This window comes from Talpa europaea, assembly GCF_964194135.1.
Source record: "Talpa europaea genome assembly, chromosome: 7".
Taxonomy (NCBI): domain Eukaryota; kingdom Metazoa; phylum Chordata; class Mammalia; order Eulipotyphla; family Talpidae; genus Talpa; species Talpa europaea.
In genome coordinates this window covers 1,442,317-1,457,822 of record NC_140074.1, presented here as the reverse complement: position 1 = coordinate 1,457,822, position 15,506 = coordinate 1,442,317, and the positions used below count along the sequence as shown (strand labels likewise).

At 66.9% G+C, this 15,506-nt stretch overlaps 1 protein-coding gene across 1 annotated transcript in view; it reads right to left on the bottom strand.

Annotated features, from left to right (window-relative positions):
* Window positions 1–747: 747 nt before the first annotated feature.
* The window catches only part of SARDH (sarcosine dehydrogenase), a 33,528-nt gene continuing 18,769 nt past the window's right edge, over window positions 748–15,506 (bottom strand). The window contains exons 15-20 of the mRNA XM_084238802.1: window positions 14,200–14,347; window positions 11,776–11,869; window positions 4,606–4,768; window positions 4,162–4,330; window positions 3,010–3,145; window positions 748–1,117 (exon numbers count right to left, since the gene is read on the bottom strand). Of these exons, the coding sequence (XP_084094928.1) occupies window positions 992–1,117; window positions 3,010–3,145; window positions 4,162–4,330; window positions 4,606–4,768; window positions 11,776–11,869; window positions 14,200–14,347 (836 nt within the window). The 3' untranslated portion in view covers window positions 748–991. The remainder of the gene's footprint in view (window positions 1,118–3,009; window positions 3,146–4,161; window positions 4,331–4,605; window positions 4,769–11,775; window positions 11,870–14,199; window positions 14,348–15,506) is intronic.

Sequence of the window (15,506 nt, the reverse complement as noted above, 5' to 3'; positions counted from 1 at the left end):
GGCCAGACCACAAGCCTGGAGAAGCAGGACAGCCAACTTCCTTCACCAGCCTGCCTGCTGCCCCGCAGCAACAGTGGCCACCGGTGTGAGCAGAGGAGTGGGGGCCTGCCAGCGCCCCAGCCCACACCCCGTCCTGCCCGCCCCTGTTCCTGACTCCTGCCTCCTCCGCTGCCCAGAGGCCGGGCATGCCTGGGCATGGGGCGCTGCATTGGGGAGCAGGCCCTGGGCAGGGGTGAGGTGAAGGGAGGGACCCCGACACTTGGCCGGCCAGACCCCTGGCAGAAGAGGCAGAAGAGGCCCAGCAGAGGGAACAGGGGCATCTCCCTCTTGGGGTGCTGTGCAAGACTTCCCCAAAAGCCAGAGGCTCTTTCTGAAATGCTTTTGCCACAGCAGTAGTGCGTGAGGGGTTCTCAGGGAAACCGAGGCAGGAGACGGGGCTTCTGCCCACCCGGGGTCACTGGCCGAGAGGCCACCCACCCCCTGCTGCTCACATGTTTCCCACTGAAAGCTCAGAGGCCTTCCCCGGGCAGAGATGAGTGGTCCCAGCAGGAAGAACTTTCTGGATTCCCCTCCCTCCTGCAGTGCACACAGCTTCCCCTCCAGGCGCGCAGCTGAGCCAGAGCAGACGGCACCCCTGGCCCCGCGGGGCCCTGACCCGGGGCCAGCAGCCCACAGAGCAATGGAGCCGGCCGTGCTGGCTGCACTCGGGGTGCCCGTGTTTACTGAGCCCCCTCCCGGGGCGGGGAGGGTTACATAGCAGTCCCTGAGGCGAGCTGTCCGGGTTGGGGGGTGCGCTGCAGACCAGCCTTCGTCAGCGCCTGCAGGATGGGCGGCCCGGGTCCTCTGACTCGCTCTGTCCGCGTCTGCTTGGGTCGGCCGGCCTGGACCGAGGCACGGAGGACCCAGGTGGTGGCCAGGCCGAGGTCCGGGCCCAGGCCCTGGGCTCCCCTGCAGGTGTGGGGGGTGGTAGCGGGTCCTGAGCTGGGCCCCCTCAGTAGAGCCCCTTCACTCGTTTGTTGTCCGGGTCGAAGGGAGATTTCAGGTGCGCCTGGGCAGGGTAGGTCACCCCCATCCTCTCCAGAGCGTAGTCTCCGCTCTTCACGAAGTCTGGGGAGACCTGCAGCAAAGGGGGCTCAGTAGTGCTGGGCTCGCGCGGCCGCGTCCCCTGCAGGCCTCCCGTGCCTCCCACAGGGAGCCATGGAGGGCGGCCAGCAGGCCCGTCCTGTGCCCCTGAGGGGGCTGGGGTGGCGGAGGTCTGGTGGAGCCAGTGTCCCGAGCTCTAGCACCCCGACAGGGCAGCACCCTCCTGGCCCAGCAGCGGCAGGCCCCTGGGATAGAGCAGGGGCAGAAACCCACCCGCGGCCCTGTCCCTGGCCACGAGCGGCTGCAGGCAGAGGCCCCTCCGGTCCTGTGGGGCGGGTGGCCGCGCGAGCAGCCAGACGCTTTCCTGTGTCCTCCCTCCGGCCCCCCTCGGCCTGGGCAACCTTGAGGTCAGCCTTGGTAGGGGGCTGCAGCCAGGGGGCGCCTTGGGCTGCTAAGGAGGGGTCTCAGCCTCTGCTCTGGGAATTAGAGGACTCCTTGGGGCCCCTGGCAACCCAGACTGGACCCTCCCCAAATATAAAGGCTTCCTGTGGGACCGCAGAGCTAGGAGAGAGGGGCTTGGGACTAGGTGGGCAGGTGCAGTGCTGCCCCCTTGGTGGCACAGGCCAATGGGGCCTCCCCATGCCCGCAGGAGGGGGGATTCTTGGGGTCCTCGCTAATAAGCACCCCAACTTCAGCTGCCCCCTTGAGAGCCTTCCCACGCAAGGAACAGGGCTCCAACCTTAAGGGGTGCTGGAGAGTGGTTAACAGCCATCTTGGGGGGGTCTAATTGGCAGCGATTGCCCATTTCCATGGTGTAAATACTGGGAGCATCCTGTAGGGTGTCCTGGCCCCCTTCTCCCCCGGCCCCCTGCACCCCAGCAGACAGAGCAGAGCCATCTGCGGACTGGGAGTCTGTGGAGCTGCTGTGCACAGCAGGGACCAGCCTTTCACCCCACTGAGGACCTGCGAGTCCTCGGTCCCGCAACAAGGGGGATTAACACGGGCACCAGCCTGGCAGCCTCGCAGGTGGGAGCGGAACCCAGGGCCGCCTGCCCCCCAACCCCTGCCCCGCCCTGACGGCATCAGCATGTCTTGGGCCCGGTAACTTGGGCCAGGACTTGCCCGCTCCTGCCCAGCCCCCGTCAGGAATATTATCATCTCTTGTGTGGACTCGCTGCCCCTCCCTTTGCAACCTGAGCTCAAGCCGGAGTGCGGAGGCTCTGCCCTCACAGAGGAACACCCGTGCCCAGCTGCAGCCTCTCGGTGATGGTCCAGCCGCCCCTCGCCCCGCCGTCGAGGAGAACCGTTCTAGTAACTAGACCTGAACATCCCGGGCCTCAGCTGAGCCGGCCGCCCTGCCCTGGCCGTCCCGAAGGCGCCCCGCACGGCCTGCGATGAGCCGGTTTTCCTTTCTGGTCGCACTGACAAAACCCTGAGCCAGCAGAGTGGCAGGAGCTACTGCTCTTTGACAGGAGCTGTGCCTTGGCCCACACCCGGGCAGTGTGGCCCGCAGGGCCTCGTCACCCGCCCCCACTCCGAGGGTGGCCTGAGGGCTGGCCCTGGCGCAGGCGCGGAAACTGAGGCTCAGAGAGGAGTCCCTGCCCGAGCCTCGGCCCCCGCCCCACCCCAGCCTCGGGCATCTCTAGTGAGGGAGGAAGGGAGGGAGGTGAGAGTTGTCTCACCCCAGAGGCCACCCCTGGACGCAGCGGGTGGAGGTTGGGTCTCAGGCTGGGGAAGGGGGTGTTCGCCTGTCTGACCAACGGGAGCCTGGAGCTTCCAAAGTCCGAATCTCTCAGAAGCACCCCGGCCCCATCACTCAGTCACCTCCCGCAGCCCTGGCCGCACTCGGGGTACAGCATGGGGTGCTGGTGTGAGGCCTGGGGGCGTCAGGGGCTCCCCGTGGCGGAGCCGGGGAGGGGGACTCACCGGCCCACCGCTGGGGTCCCGGATGTAGCCGTAGGCAACGGTCTTGTCCAGGGTGAAGCCGAAGTCTGCCCTGCGGACGTGGCCCACCACCTGCCCGTTTCTCCAGATGGCCTCCAGCCCAAACATGGGAACTTTCCTGGAAGAAGCAGGAGAGGCAGCTGGACCCCAGAGCCAGCAGGCGCCCGGCCCGGCGGGACCCAGGGCCCAGCTCTGGGCATGGCCATGAATGAGCAGGACCCTCCAGCCAGGGCCTGGCCCTGGAGCCCAGGGCACGCGCCCCTTGCTTTGCCTTTTAACTTGTGCGTGGTTTGAAACATGGCCCTGAGGCGGCCGCCTGCTGTCTGGCCCCTTTCACAGAAGAACTTTTTTGCAGAAGTGCTTTTCCTGAGTCCTGTGAGGCGGGGATGCTCACGGTTAAATTTTGAAAATTCGGAACAGAAAACAAGGAAAGCTTCGAGAGTGGCGGGAGGCCGGCGGGTCGTGGGGCCGGTGCTGGGGCCGAGGCTGCCCTCAGCGGCTCGTCCCTGGCTTCACTCCTGCTGCCCGTCGCGTGCCAGGGCCCAGGACGGGCTGGTCTGGGTGCTGGGTGCCACCTCTCTCCCCGCGGGCCCCCAGGTGCCAGGGCCAAGCCGGTGGGGAGAGGCGAGGCTGGCCGGCCCCCTGCACTCAGGGAGGGTCTGGACAGGCCTGGGGGCCCCTGTTCTGGGACCAGAGCTCACCATCCCGGCGACGCGGGGTCTGCAAGTAGACTGTGTCCTGTGGCCTCCACACGAGCAGGTCACCTGCCTCGCCGGCCCCGAGTGCAGGTCGGCTGACCCTGCCCTTTGAGCCGGTGCCCGGCTGTGCCCTGGGGGTCAACGCCCAGACTGTGGGCCAGGGCCGCGGTGGCTTGGGGGACGCCGAGGGGATGGGGCGTGGCAGGTGAGATCTGAGGCGGTCAGCGGGCACCTCCTGGAGGGCCAGGCTGCAGAGGGGCTCTGTGGACCTCAGCGCTGTCTGCCTGCCGCCCTCGGAGCCCCGAGCAGAGCTGAGCTGCTCCAGAGATGCACAGGTGGCCTGCGGGACGGAACCGGCGGTGCAGGCGTCCCGAGGGCATCCCACGGGTGCGGAGGTGGGCGGTCAGAGCTGGAGGCTGCCATGGCCGGTACTCACTCGTCCACCGTGAAGCACACCAGGCGCCGGCGGAGGCCCTCGGCCCGCTGCTGCTCCAGGGCTTCGCGCCCCAGGAAGGGCACAGCCGACTTGAGCTTGCAGGTGAAGGCCAAGCCCGCCTCCAGGGGGCTGTCGTCCGAGCGCAGGTCCGCGTGCCAGTGCCGGTAGCCTGCGGGGCGGCCGGGGTCAGCGCCTAGCGGGGCTGGAGACGAGCCCTCCAGGAGACGCCCGCTGGCCGGAAGCCCCCAACACTCCAGCCTCGGTCCCACCAGCCTGAGGCCTCAGAGAGGGCCCCCCAAAGGGTTCTGGGCCCCCACTCTCTGCAGAGGGAGCAGGCTTTATCTGGAACAATGCCCACATCTCGGGGTCTTCCTGGGGAGGCAGTGGGGGCTGTGGCCCCTGTCCCCGCGTCGCTCTGGAGGCCCAGCCGCCCATCCCACGCACCTTTCTCGATGCTCAGGGAGTCGATGGCCCGGTAGCCTGCGTTGACGAGGCCGTGCTTGGCGCCCGCTGCCATCACGGCCTGGTACACGGGCACGCAGGACGGCCCCGGGATGTGCAGCTCCCAGCCCAGCTCCCCCACGAAGGACAGCCTCATGGCCCGCACCTGGAGAGAAGGGTGCGGCTCAGCGGGCGGCCAGCATGGCCGGGGGTGGGGGGAGCCAGCATGGCTGGGGGGGGCCAGCACGGCCGGGTGGGGGCCAGCACGGCCAGGGGGTCCAGCATGGTGCAGGGTGGCCGCTTGCTAGCAGGCAGTGTCTGCTGCCACGTGAGTGCCAGCTGGCCTGGCCCCGAGGTGGCCACCAAGACGGGGTCTCCCGAGGGGAGTTCTCAGGATCGTGCTAGAAACCTCTGAAGGGAGGAAGGGGTGTCCCATGGAGGGGTGAAGTGGACAGGCGGCTTCCAGGCTCTGCGTGTGTCCCGGGGCCACCAGGACGGCTGGCGGCTTGAAACCACAGAAATGCCTTTTCTCCTGGTTCCGGGGTCCTGTATCCAGGAAGGCCCCTCCTGCCTCAGGAGCCAGCTGCCAGTGCCCACGGCTGCGGCTGGTCCCCTCAGCCCCCGCTCAGTCCTCCCAGCCGCCTTGGGTCTGGCTCTGTCCTCAGGGCATCGGCTTTGGGTTCAGGTTCCCCAGGCCTGGGTGATCTTGCTCAAGCGCCTTAACTACCTCTGCAAACATCCGATTCCAAATCAGGTCTCTCCACAAGTTCTGGGGGTCAGGAAAGGGCATCTCTTTTTGGAGGGGCCCCATTCACCCCAGTGCAGGGACCTTGGCCACCTCTTACCCCCCGTCGCCCTGGACAGCCTGTATGTGGGACCTTGGGTTTGTTTGTTCCGAGCTGCTCTGTGGTTTGCGCTGAGCTGGGAAGCGGCAGCTGTGGGGAGTTCAGAGGCTTGGGGAGCAGGCAGCCAGCCCCGAGTCTGTCCTCACTGCCCCCACCCCGCCCAGCCTCTGCACCTGGACTCCAGTCTTAGCAGGACTCAGCCAGAGGACAAGGCAGCCCAGGAGGCACCCCTGGGCGGGCAGTGCAGTGCGGGGCTGGCGGGGGTGGCGGCTGCAAGGCTGGGTGAGTCTGGGCAGCCAGAGGAGCAGGGCAGGGCTGGCGGGCGGGGAGAGCGGCCAGCAAGGTCCTTGGCGGCGGGACAGTCTGCCGTCCGGTGCAGATGTGACTGAAAACCACAGGTTCGAGCACTGAAGGCCAGAAGGGGACTGAAGGTGTCAGACCCTCTGGTTTGGGGGTGCCTCTGGGCTGAGCTCATTGGCCACTCAGGGCTCCGTGCAGTGCTGTGTTCTGGGTGATGCCGATACCAGCTCCACACCCTGCTTGGGTCAGCAGGGCCCGGTGCGTGCGCCCTGCACACCTGTGCACTGGGGCTGCTGGCTGCGGGAGGGCACCTGTGCCCACAGGAGGCTTATGCCCAGCAGCTGGTGCAGCCTGCCGGACCCAGGCGCACCCTCGAGCCCACAGCACCCTGGGGGTACACCCGCGCAGAGAAGGGAGTCCACAATGGGCCGCCGAGCCCACGGAGCGGCTCCATCCCCGCTGGGCAGCAGGGGGACAGGCCACTCTCCCCACGAGGGAGCGGCGCTCACCAGGCCCACACTGGTGCCACGCCAGGGCCAGCGCTGGACCCAGGGAGGCCTGGGAGAGTGCAGATCTGCGCTGAGCTGCCATCCTCGGGGCCTCTCAAAAGCCTCAAAGTTGACACCAAAAACACACTGTTGACATTTGCCTGCCTCCTTGGTGCAAGCGGAGCTGAGCTGTAGGCCCCTGACAAAGACGCCTGTCAATGGGGTGCTAATTTTAGACAGCCTGCGGGGGAGCTGGGTTGGGGCTCCAAGCCAACTCATTTGGAGACGGGAAGCATCACCCGTGCTCCCCCTTCAAGGGTGCGGGTTGCAGGGGCCTCGGACACATGTGCCCAGCTTGGGGGGGGGGGGTGGCGCGTGGGTGGGAAGGAGCCCCGCTGGGGCAGGTTGACTGTGTCTGGCTCCCTCCTGATGCCTGAGCCTAGTGGGCCCCTGGAAGGGGTAGCTGGACAGGACAGATGAGGAAGCTTCCAGGCGCCCACAGCCCCTGCCCCCCAAGGGGCCATGTTCTTCTCCACTGAAGCAGTGAGGAGGACTCATTTCCTCTGTATGAGGGGTATGAAGTGAGGGGGTTGGCTCTCCCAGCCTCAGTGCCCCCCTCTGATAACTGTGCCCGTGAGCACCACGTTCACAGGAGTCAGGGCCTGCACACAGCCCCTGCCAGGGAATGCTGGCTTAGATGGACTTGAAAAGGAGGGGCCCCTTGTAAGCAGAGCCCCTCACTCTCCTGGGACCCGCAGGCAGCAGCGAGAGGTTATAGCAAGGACCTCAGCCGGGTTCCATTTAAACCCCTCTTCTCACCCAGTGACTCCCCAAATACTGTTGGAACTAATAAGCAAACTCAGCAATGCCGCAGGGGGCAGGAGCAACAGATAACAACCAGTTGCATTTCTCACACTAACAATCCAATGAGGAAATTTGAAAAACAAAAGCATCAAAAGGAACAAAACACTTAGGAGCAACCACGGAGGGGAGGCTCTGCGAAGGGACTGCAGCTCTGCGAAGGGACTGCAGGCCGCAAGTGCAGACGGCAGACCGGGGACACCTGCAGACGGGGGACACCTGTGCTCACGGAGGCCTAACATCGGGGTCCCTGCGGCCCCCAGTGATCACGGAGTCGGTACAACCTTTACGAAATCCCAGCAGCGTGAAGCAGACACAGAAACATTTCACGTGGACTCTCACGAGACCAAAATAACCTTGCAAGGAACAAAGTCAAGGCACTTACTTGCATTTCCTGGTTTCCAAACCCACCACGAAGCTCCCTGAACCACCGGTGTGGTGGGGATGGGATTGGAAACTAATTTTTATCTTTGTCCCCCCACCCCATACCCGGTTTTCCAGCCATCAAACCAAAGACGTGAGGCTCCCACCGCACCGCACACGCATGACCCTGTCTGAGGATCCACCAACTGCAGAGACTGCCTGACCACTGCTCCCGTCTCCCAACCCCGGGGGGCACAGACTGGGGGCGTGCACAGAGGCACCGCACCCCGCCAGCTGGAGCTGCCGCTGTCCTGCCGCTGGCAGAGTTACGGCTCGTCTCCTAGCGGGACCCGTGTGCCCTGGGTGGTAGCCGTGGCCAGCACATCTTCCTTGAGGCACCCACGGCTCCATCAGGCCCTGCATCCCTGAGGCTGCCCTGAATTTGCAGGTTTTGCAAAGTGAGTGTCAGGCAGCGGCTCCCACTGCAGGCTCCGGGCAGGGCCGCCAAGGTTCCGGCTGCCTCTGGGCGCGGGCTGGGCGCACGCTCCATCCTGAGCTAATCCAGTCCTGACGGCCACGGCCAGGCCTTCTCACCATCAGGAAAGGAAATTCAATTTCCTTTTGACCTAAAATTAATTTTCGGGAGAAAATCACTTTACCGCTGTGCTCATGATGAGCTCGAGTCTGCGGCCTGCGCTGTCCCAGGCTGAGGCCCCGAGAACATCGCGTCTCCCCGTAACCTGGCCAGGAGCGCGCCCCCCGGGACCCTCGCTGGCCTGGAGGACATCCCGCCCGCTGGCTGCACCGCCCCCTCCCTCAAGGAATGCAGGCATCACGGAGTCTGGGCCACACGCCCGTCTCAGAGGACTGATTGCAAAACCACCACTCCTCTCAGTTGGGGGTGCTCGGCTGGGGGCGCCTCCCCCCTCACCGTGGGTCACAGTGGGCACCAGCAGGGTCCTGCTGCCCTGCCGTGAGCCCAGGCTGTGTTCTGGGCATTGGAGCCACCCAGACCCACCCTCTCCCCAAGATCACCTATAAATACCAGCGCCCTCTGGACCCGGCATATGGACGAATCCTTGCCACAGGGGGTGGTGTCAGGACTAAGGAGCCAGGAAGGGTGTGGTCAGGGGAATCCAAAACTCCCCTGACTGGGGACGCAGGATGTCTGCAGGCCGATGGGGCAGCCCAGAGAGGATGCCTTGCTGAGCCTTTGTGCTGCCAAGGGGGAGGCTGAGGCCTAGACTGACCACTGACCTATAGGCGCCAGCCCGTGGGCTCCCTGCTCTGCTGCACCCAAGACCCTCAGGCTCTGTACTGACCCAGCTCCCACCTGCAGCTGAGGTCCTGCTGGCAGCCGGCCTGCCCACGCCCCTGCTGGCCAGTGAAGGGGAGACCACCCAGCCCTGGGCCTGGGCCATCCGGGAAGGGTGGCCTGGGCCACTCAAAGTCAGCTAAACTCTAACATCGGCCCCAAGGAGCCAGTGGCGGTGCGTTTGGCTCACGCCCCGCGAACATATCATCAAATTTTCTGGGAGGCCTCCCACGACCACCACCGTGCAGTGCAGAGATCGCTGCCCCAAGGTAAGGCCGATCTTCCATCCCTGCTGCTGACCCCCCTGCTGCCGGCCACCCTGCTGCTGACCACCGGGCCAGGCGGGCTGAATCCTGCCCAGGCAGCTCCGCATCAGAATAGCATAAGGTCGGGGCGACTGAGAACTTGGGGCCCCTCCTGCCAAGAACAGTTACATTCTGTTCCCACCTATGACAGCTGAATTCAAGCTGCTTTTCCGGTTCGAATAAGCACTTGATCTGCCTATCTCGAGGCCTAATTTTCAGTGAACACCCCCCGAAGCCTTGGGGAAAAGATGCGGGTCACCCCGGCAGGGCAAGACCTTCCCATCCCCCCTCCGCCAAGGCCCACCCTTGACTCCTCCGCCCTCAGCGCTTATCCCCTGGCCCAGCAGAGACTCGAGTCCCCTTGGGGCAGGACAAGGAGCTCCCAGCAGGCCACAGGCAGGGGCAGTGACCTGACCTCTGGGTTACTGGACTTGCCCGCCAGCCCCACGCCCCCTCCCCAGGCTGCTCCTGGGACAGCAGGGGGAGAAAGGGGCGACACTGTCTGCGACGGCTCAGCCCGTGCCGGGAGGTCTGCGTGTCCTGAGACGGCTGGGCTTCCCGCGGGCCAGGCCACCTTGTCAGGCGGCGAACAAGAAGTCTGAGGCGGCCCAGGGCCCACCAGGGTGACGCCAGCAGTGAGGTCTGCACCGGCCGCCCGGGCCGCCATCACCAGCCGAGGCTCAGCAAGCAGCCACACCCCCTCTCCCAAAGCGGCAGGCGCCCAGCAGCGGCCAGGAGGAGAGGCGGCCTGGGCAGCCCACACTCCACCGCGCCCGCCCGGCCCCTCAGGGCCTCCCACCTGGTCTGGCCGCCCTCACCCGGGGAGAGGCCCATCCTGGAAATCTGGCCAGGACGTCCAGCCTGGAGGGGAGGCAGCTGGAGGGACCTCACAAGCCCAAGTGCCAGGTGCCCGGATTGGAGGGAAGAGCCCCCTGGTCTTCCCCTCCCACCCCCAAACCTCACACGGGCTGAGCCCTGCCAGCCTCTGCGCCCCTCTCCCGCGTCCACCGGTCAGAATCCCGCGCCTGAGGAGGCAGGACCCAGCACGACCCCGGGCAGGAGGACGGCGGGCTGGGGTCCCCCTGTGCTGCGCTCCCAAGCGCCCCCCTCGTCGGCCCCCGCAGGCAGCCCGGCGCCAGGGGCAGGAAGCAAACTGGACAGACCCTGGCTGCCCGCGCCCGCAGCCTCGGCAGCGCCTGTATCAGCGTCTCCGCAGCCCGCAGCCTCTGCCCATCCTCACCACGTTGTTTATTTGCTAACAGGGCAGATTCGGCCCTGGACCTCCAGCCCCTCGCAGGCCAAGGTCCTGTCCCCTTCCAGCGCCCCCGCACTGTCCCCACCCCCATCGCGCACAGGAAGTAGGGGAGGCAAGGCACGCCCCCAAGCCTCTGTCCACACCCCCAGGCCCCTGCCCATGCCCCCCCACCGCGGTCCCCCCCACGCCTCCAGGCCACTGGGCACACCCCCAGGCCTCCGTCCACGCCCCCCGGCTGCTGTCCACGCCTCAGGCCGCTGTCCACACCCCCAGGTCGCTGTGCACGCCCCCCAGGCCTCGGTCCACACCCCCAGTCACTGTCCATGCCCCACCTGCAGCTGTCCACGCTCCAGGCCTCAGTCCACGCTTCCCCCCCGCCCCCGCTGTCCACACCCCTACCTAGCCACTGTCCACGCCCTCAGCCGCTGGCTGTCTTTTGTTTCACTAGCTGGGGACCCGCAGTCTGCCAGCCTCTCTCTGAGCTCCATTGGGGGGTCATAGGTGGTGCAGGGCCTGGCTCACCACACTGGCCATCCTGCTTTGGGCGTGATGGGCCCTGCTGACTGCGGGGACAGCCACACGCCTGCCTTCCTGGGGACAGCTCTGGTCCTGTAGCCCCTGGACAACTGGGACATGTTTTTGCCACAGCTGGTGGCGCTCCTGGCCTCAGGTGGGTAAAGCCGGGGACATTGCTAACACCCTAAAAAGCACAAGATGCCCCCCAGAGATCTGCCAAGTGCCGGTAGTACCCGGCCAGCGGGGGCGCCCACTGGTGACCCTACCTCACCACCGGCTCCCGGCTGCGGCGTCACGGGGCTTATGTCCCAGCAAGGACGCTGAGGGCAGCCGGGGTCCTGGCCAAGGGTCACTGCGAAGCTGGGTCCCATGGAGCTCTGACACCACCTGGGCTCAGCAGGGGACCCAGTTCTTGGGACCCAGACTTTGTAGGGCTGGGGCTGGGAAGGGGAGCACCCCCAGAGCAGCCAGCTCCCTTCCACCCTCCCTTGCCAGGGAAGGATAAGCGGTCACTTCAGAGGACAGGGACAGCTGGGGAGCAGCAGGCTGCCCGGGCCCCAGCCTTGTCACATCCAGGAGGGGCCCACCAGTCACCCTGACTTGAGGGGACGCGCCCCACAGAGTGAGCAGGGGACGTAGCGGCGGCTGTGCCACAGCAAGGCCGAGGCTGGCCCGCCTGGCAGGGGAGATTGGGCCCCCAGCGGTGCCAGATCCTGGGCGGAGCACAGGGAGGCTGACCTCGTCCGTCACCCCGCAGGGGTCCAAGCCGTCTGCAAGGCAAGGCCATCCGGTCCCCATTTCACAATGGGGAACGAGGCCCAGGGAAGCAAACGTGCCCCAGGATGTCCCAGCTCCAGTCCCAGCCCTGGGCGTGTTCCCTCACTGCGTGCTCCTGCCACCACAGCCCAGGGGCAGCGCCTCCTACCAGGTGCCCAGCGGCCTTCACCAGCTTGTGGGTGGAGAAAGGGAAAGCCTCGTTGCTCAGGTCTGTATCCAGCACCTCCTGCAGAATGGCCCGGCTGTGAGCAAGAACAAAGTCCATCAGTCAGTCAGTCAACAAACGCCAAGCCCTCCTAGTGCAGCCCCAGGTTGGGGAGACGCTGCAGATATGGCCGTGAGCAGGACAGCGCCTGCCTTCGAGGGGCAGACCGAGAACAAGTATAATAAGAGCACACCACGACGAAGACTCCCAACACGGGCAGATAGGAAACAGCCTTCCGCGGGAACCACGGCAAGACCCAGAGCCCTGGGCAGCTCACCCCTGCTCAGCCAGGTAAACCGAGGCTGGGGCAGGTGTCTAACCACCCACAGACCCGGAGCCTGGCCTCTGTGTGGCGGAGACCTGCACTCCTGAGGCACCTTGCACCCCCACCCAGGAAGGAGAGGGGCTCCCTGCATTCCTGCCCAGGTTCCCACCCCTCCAGGAAGTCTTCCGTGACTCCCCAAGTCTGGGTCAGGGGCCCCTTGTCTGGAGACATCTCCGCCCCAGGAAGCCCCCTAGGAAACGAGGAGCTCGTGCCAAGGGCCCCCATCCCGACGTGCCTGACACAGGAGGGCACGCAGTAAGCAGGGCTGCTTGAGAACAGCCTGGCTTGGCCCTGTGGGTGAGCTCCCGTGGGGAGAGACAGCTCCCCCGCCTCTACCCGCGGGGCCTGCGGGTGCTGGGGCTGCAGGGTGACCGCTGCTCTCGCCTGCCGACCCCACCAGGTGCCAGGAGCTCCCGCCCACGCCAGCAGACCCAGCGCCTGTGATTGCCAGGACCCCATGTAGCCCCCGCCCCCCACCACACCACGCGGAGCCGGCCCCCACAGAGCCCAGCCCAGCCTCAAGAGCACGTCCTCCCACGCCCCAGGGGCTCCGGGCCAGGCCCGCTCAGCCAGGGTGGGAAGGCTAAGGGGAACCCCAGGTCCCGGGAGGGTGGCCGACCCGCCCCAAGGGGCCAGTGGAGGTGCTGGTGGCCACGGGCCCCTGATCAGAGACCCAGGTTCAAGATCGACATCCCCACTCAGCCCTCACCCCCACCCAGCCTCAGCGCCCTGGCGCTCCCCAACAGTGAGGAGGCCTCCCAGGGTGTGGGCTGGCCAGTGGGGGCCGGAGCCGGCGCCCCAGGGCTCGTCAGCCTCACGCGGCCTCCTGGGTTTGAGTCACGCAGAGGAGGCGGAGGCGTCCAGCCGCCGGGCCCGGGGGCACCCTCGAGGGCCACCCGATGCGGCCCAGGTGTCAGGCTAAGAGCCCCCGGCCAGAGCTCAGGAAGTGCCGCCCTTATCTGCGACGTGGCCGCATCACTGGGCCCCCGAGAGACGTGGGTTATTTTTGAAAGGGAGAGAGGACACTCTGAAGGAGAGAGTTAAGATTTCCAGGAGCGGCCCTGTCCGCCCGCCTGGAGCAGCCCTTAATGAGGCCGGAGGAGGCCGGCGTCCCCGGGGCCACGCCTTGACCTGCCTGGCTGGCGCCCCCTCCCCTGCCCAGCAGCCTCCCACACACAAAAAACCCCACTCCCTGCCCGAGGCTGCCTGCACCCCAAGATGTGGAGGTGGGGCTCACCCAGCCCCTCGCCTTCGAAATCTCACGGTGCTCCCTGCCTCGTTCTACTCCTGCCCCCTTCTCAGCCCCGCCCAGCCAGCCGGCCTCCCGCCAAGGCCACGGGCACTGCCAGCTCGCCAAACCCAACTCGCAGTCCTCGTCCCACTGGGCTGTGGACTATCCAGGCCCGGCCTCTGCCCCTCCTGGAAGTGCCTGCTTCACCTGGCCCCCAAGGCTCCTCACACGCCTGCTGGCCAGCATCAGGGACCCCAGTAAAACCCAAATCGTTTGTCTGCGACCCTCTGAGCACACCTCCTGCCACCCCTCTCCACAGACCTTGCTGCTTCTCCCGCCACACCCGGCACACTCCTGCCACAGGGCCTTGCGGGTGTCGTTTCTGCTGCCCGGCGCACCGCCCTTCCAGAGAGCTCCCAGACTGCAGCCCTCGTGCCTCCCCCAAATGTCCCTCGATAGCACTGGTTTTCCTGGCCCAGGACCACATGACGAAGACAGCTACCCCTCCCCTGGGAGGGGGTCGGCCGGTCCAGGACCGGCCGGGAGCTGCTGCGTGGCCTGCTCCAAGACACAGGGTAACAGGCCCCGCCAGGGTCTGCGCACACGGACCAGGGATACAGCAAGGCGGGCAGACACGTGTGCTCTGACAGGGGTGGGGCGTGGGGTGACCTGGCCGAAAAGCTTCCAAGCACTGTTGTCTGGGCAGCGCCCGTCCACGGCAGTGCACTGTTTGGACCAGGAAGTGGCTTTGCCCCCGGGGTCCCAGCTGGAGCGCCCGGCCTGGGCCCTGCTGTGTCCAGTCCCCGTTCACCTGGCCGGGCCCTGGATGCTGATCATGCCCAGGTCCTCAGAGCTGTCGATGAGCTGGCAGCGCAGCCGCTGGTCCTGCAGCACCGTGGAGATGTGGGACCAGTTGTGCTGGGCCACGGCGCCGCCCACGGCCAGGTAGTAGGCGTCCCCTGGAAGAGAGGCACCCACTGAGCGGGGCAGGGGGGCAGACAGGCAGGCGCCCGAGGGCCCCCACCCAAGGGAGCCCTGTCTGGGGCCCTCTTCAGAGGGTCCTAGTGTGGCGAGGGTGGGCACTCCCCGTGCCACCTCCCACCGGGGCCTCACCGGTGCTGCAGGGTCCCGGCCTGGATGGCCCGACCCACCCTCGCCACCGTAAGGCGGAGGCTCAGCAAATGGCGACGGAAGGAACAGGCAAAGAACGAACATTCGCTCGCTAAGCACCCTCTGCTTCCAGAAGCCAGCGGCCCAGAGTCCCCACCAGCCCCCGGCCCCCAAATCCACCCTGAAGGGCCTTGAATATAAGCCACGTGCCCACTGCCTGGGCCCCCAAGACAGGCCCCCCACAGCCAGGACCCCCTGCTGGGCCCCGGCTGCTTCCCGGAGCCTCGGAGCCTGCACGCCGCAGCGGGAGCTCGGGGACTGCTGCGGGGCTGCCCTGGTTAACTAATGATCCCCGCTTTCTCCTTCCATCCCTCCCCGCCCAGGCAGAGCTCAGCCCCCCTCCTGGGGCAACTGAGTCCCGCTGAGGAGGCAACTGAACTGCTGCAGACGAGCCGGGGCTGGGGGCCGTGGGGCCGCCGGGTCTTCTGAGCGGGCTGCCTGTGACCCTCCCCCGGTGGCCCCCACGCGAGCACGGGGACACCCAGGGGCCCTTCCTGGGGAAGAGAAGGCTCCCCACTCCCTGCACACCTCGCCAGTTGGGGAAGGAGGCAGCTCAGGAGCCGCAGGCGGGAGGGAAGCCGGAGCGAAGCCGGAGCTGAGCCCCCGCACAGCCTGCGCGCAGCGGCGGAGGGGCCGCCGGGGCAGTCCAGGACAGTCCAGGACTGGGGTCTCTCCTTGCCGGGCCCAGGAGGGCGGCTACGCGGGTCCAGACTGCCGTCAGCACGGGTGTCGGTGGCAGGAAGCCGCCATCCCTGCGGGGTCACGTCCCGCAGGCAGCCGGGGCCCCAGGGCCGCTCCAGGCACGGTCACCGCGTGGGCCGCAGCCCAGAGCGAGGCCTCTCCCCCGGGCCCTGCCAGGGCGGCGCTGCAGGTCATGACAGCTGCCCGCAGCCCACCCCGCGCCAGTGCCGCGGTCTCAGGAGACACCGCGTGGGCAGCGCCGCTGCT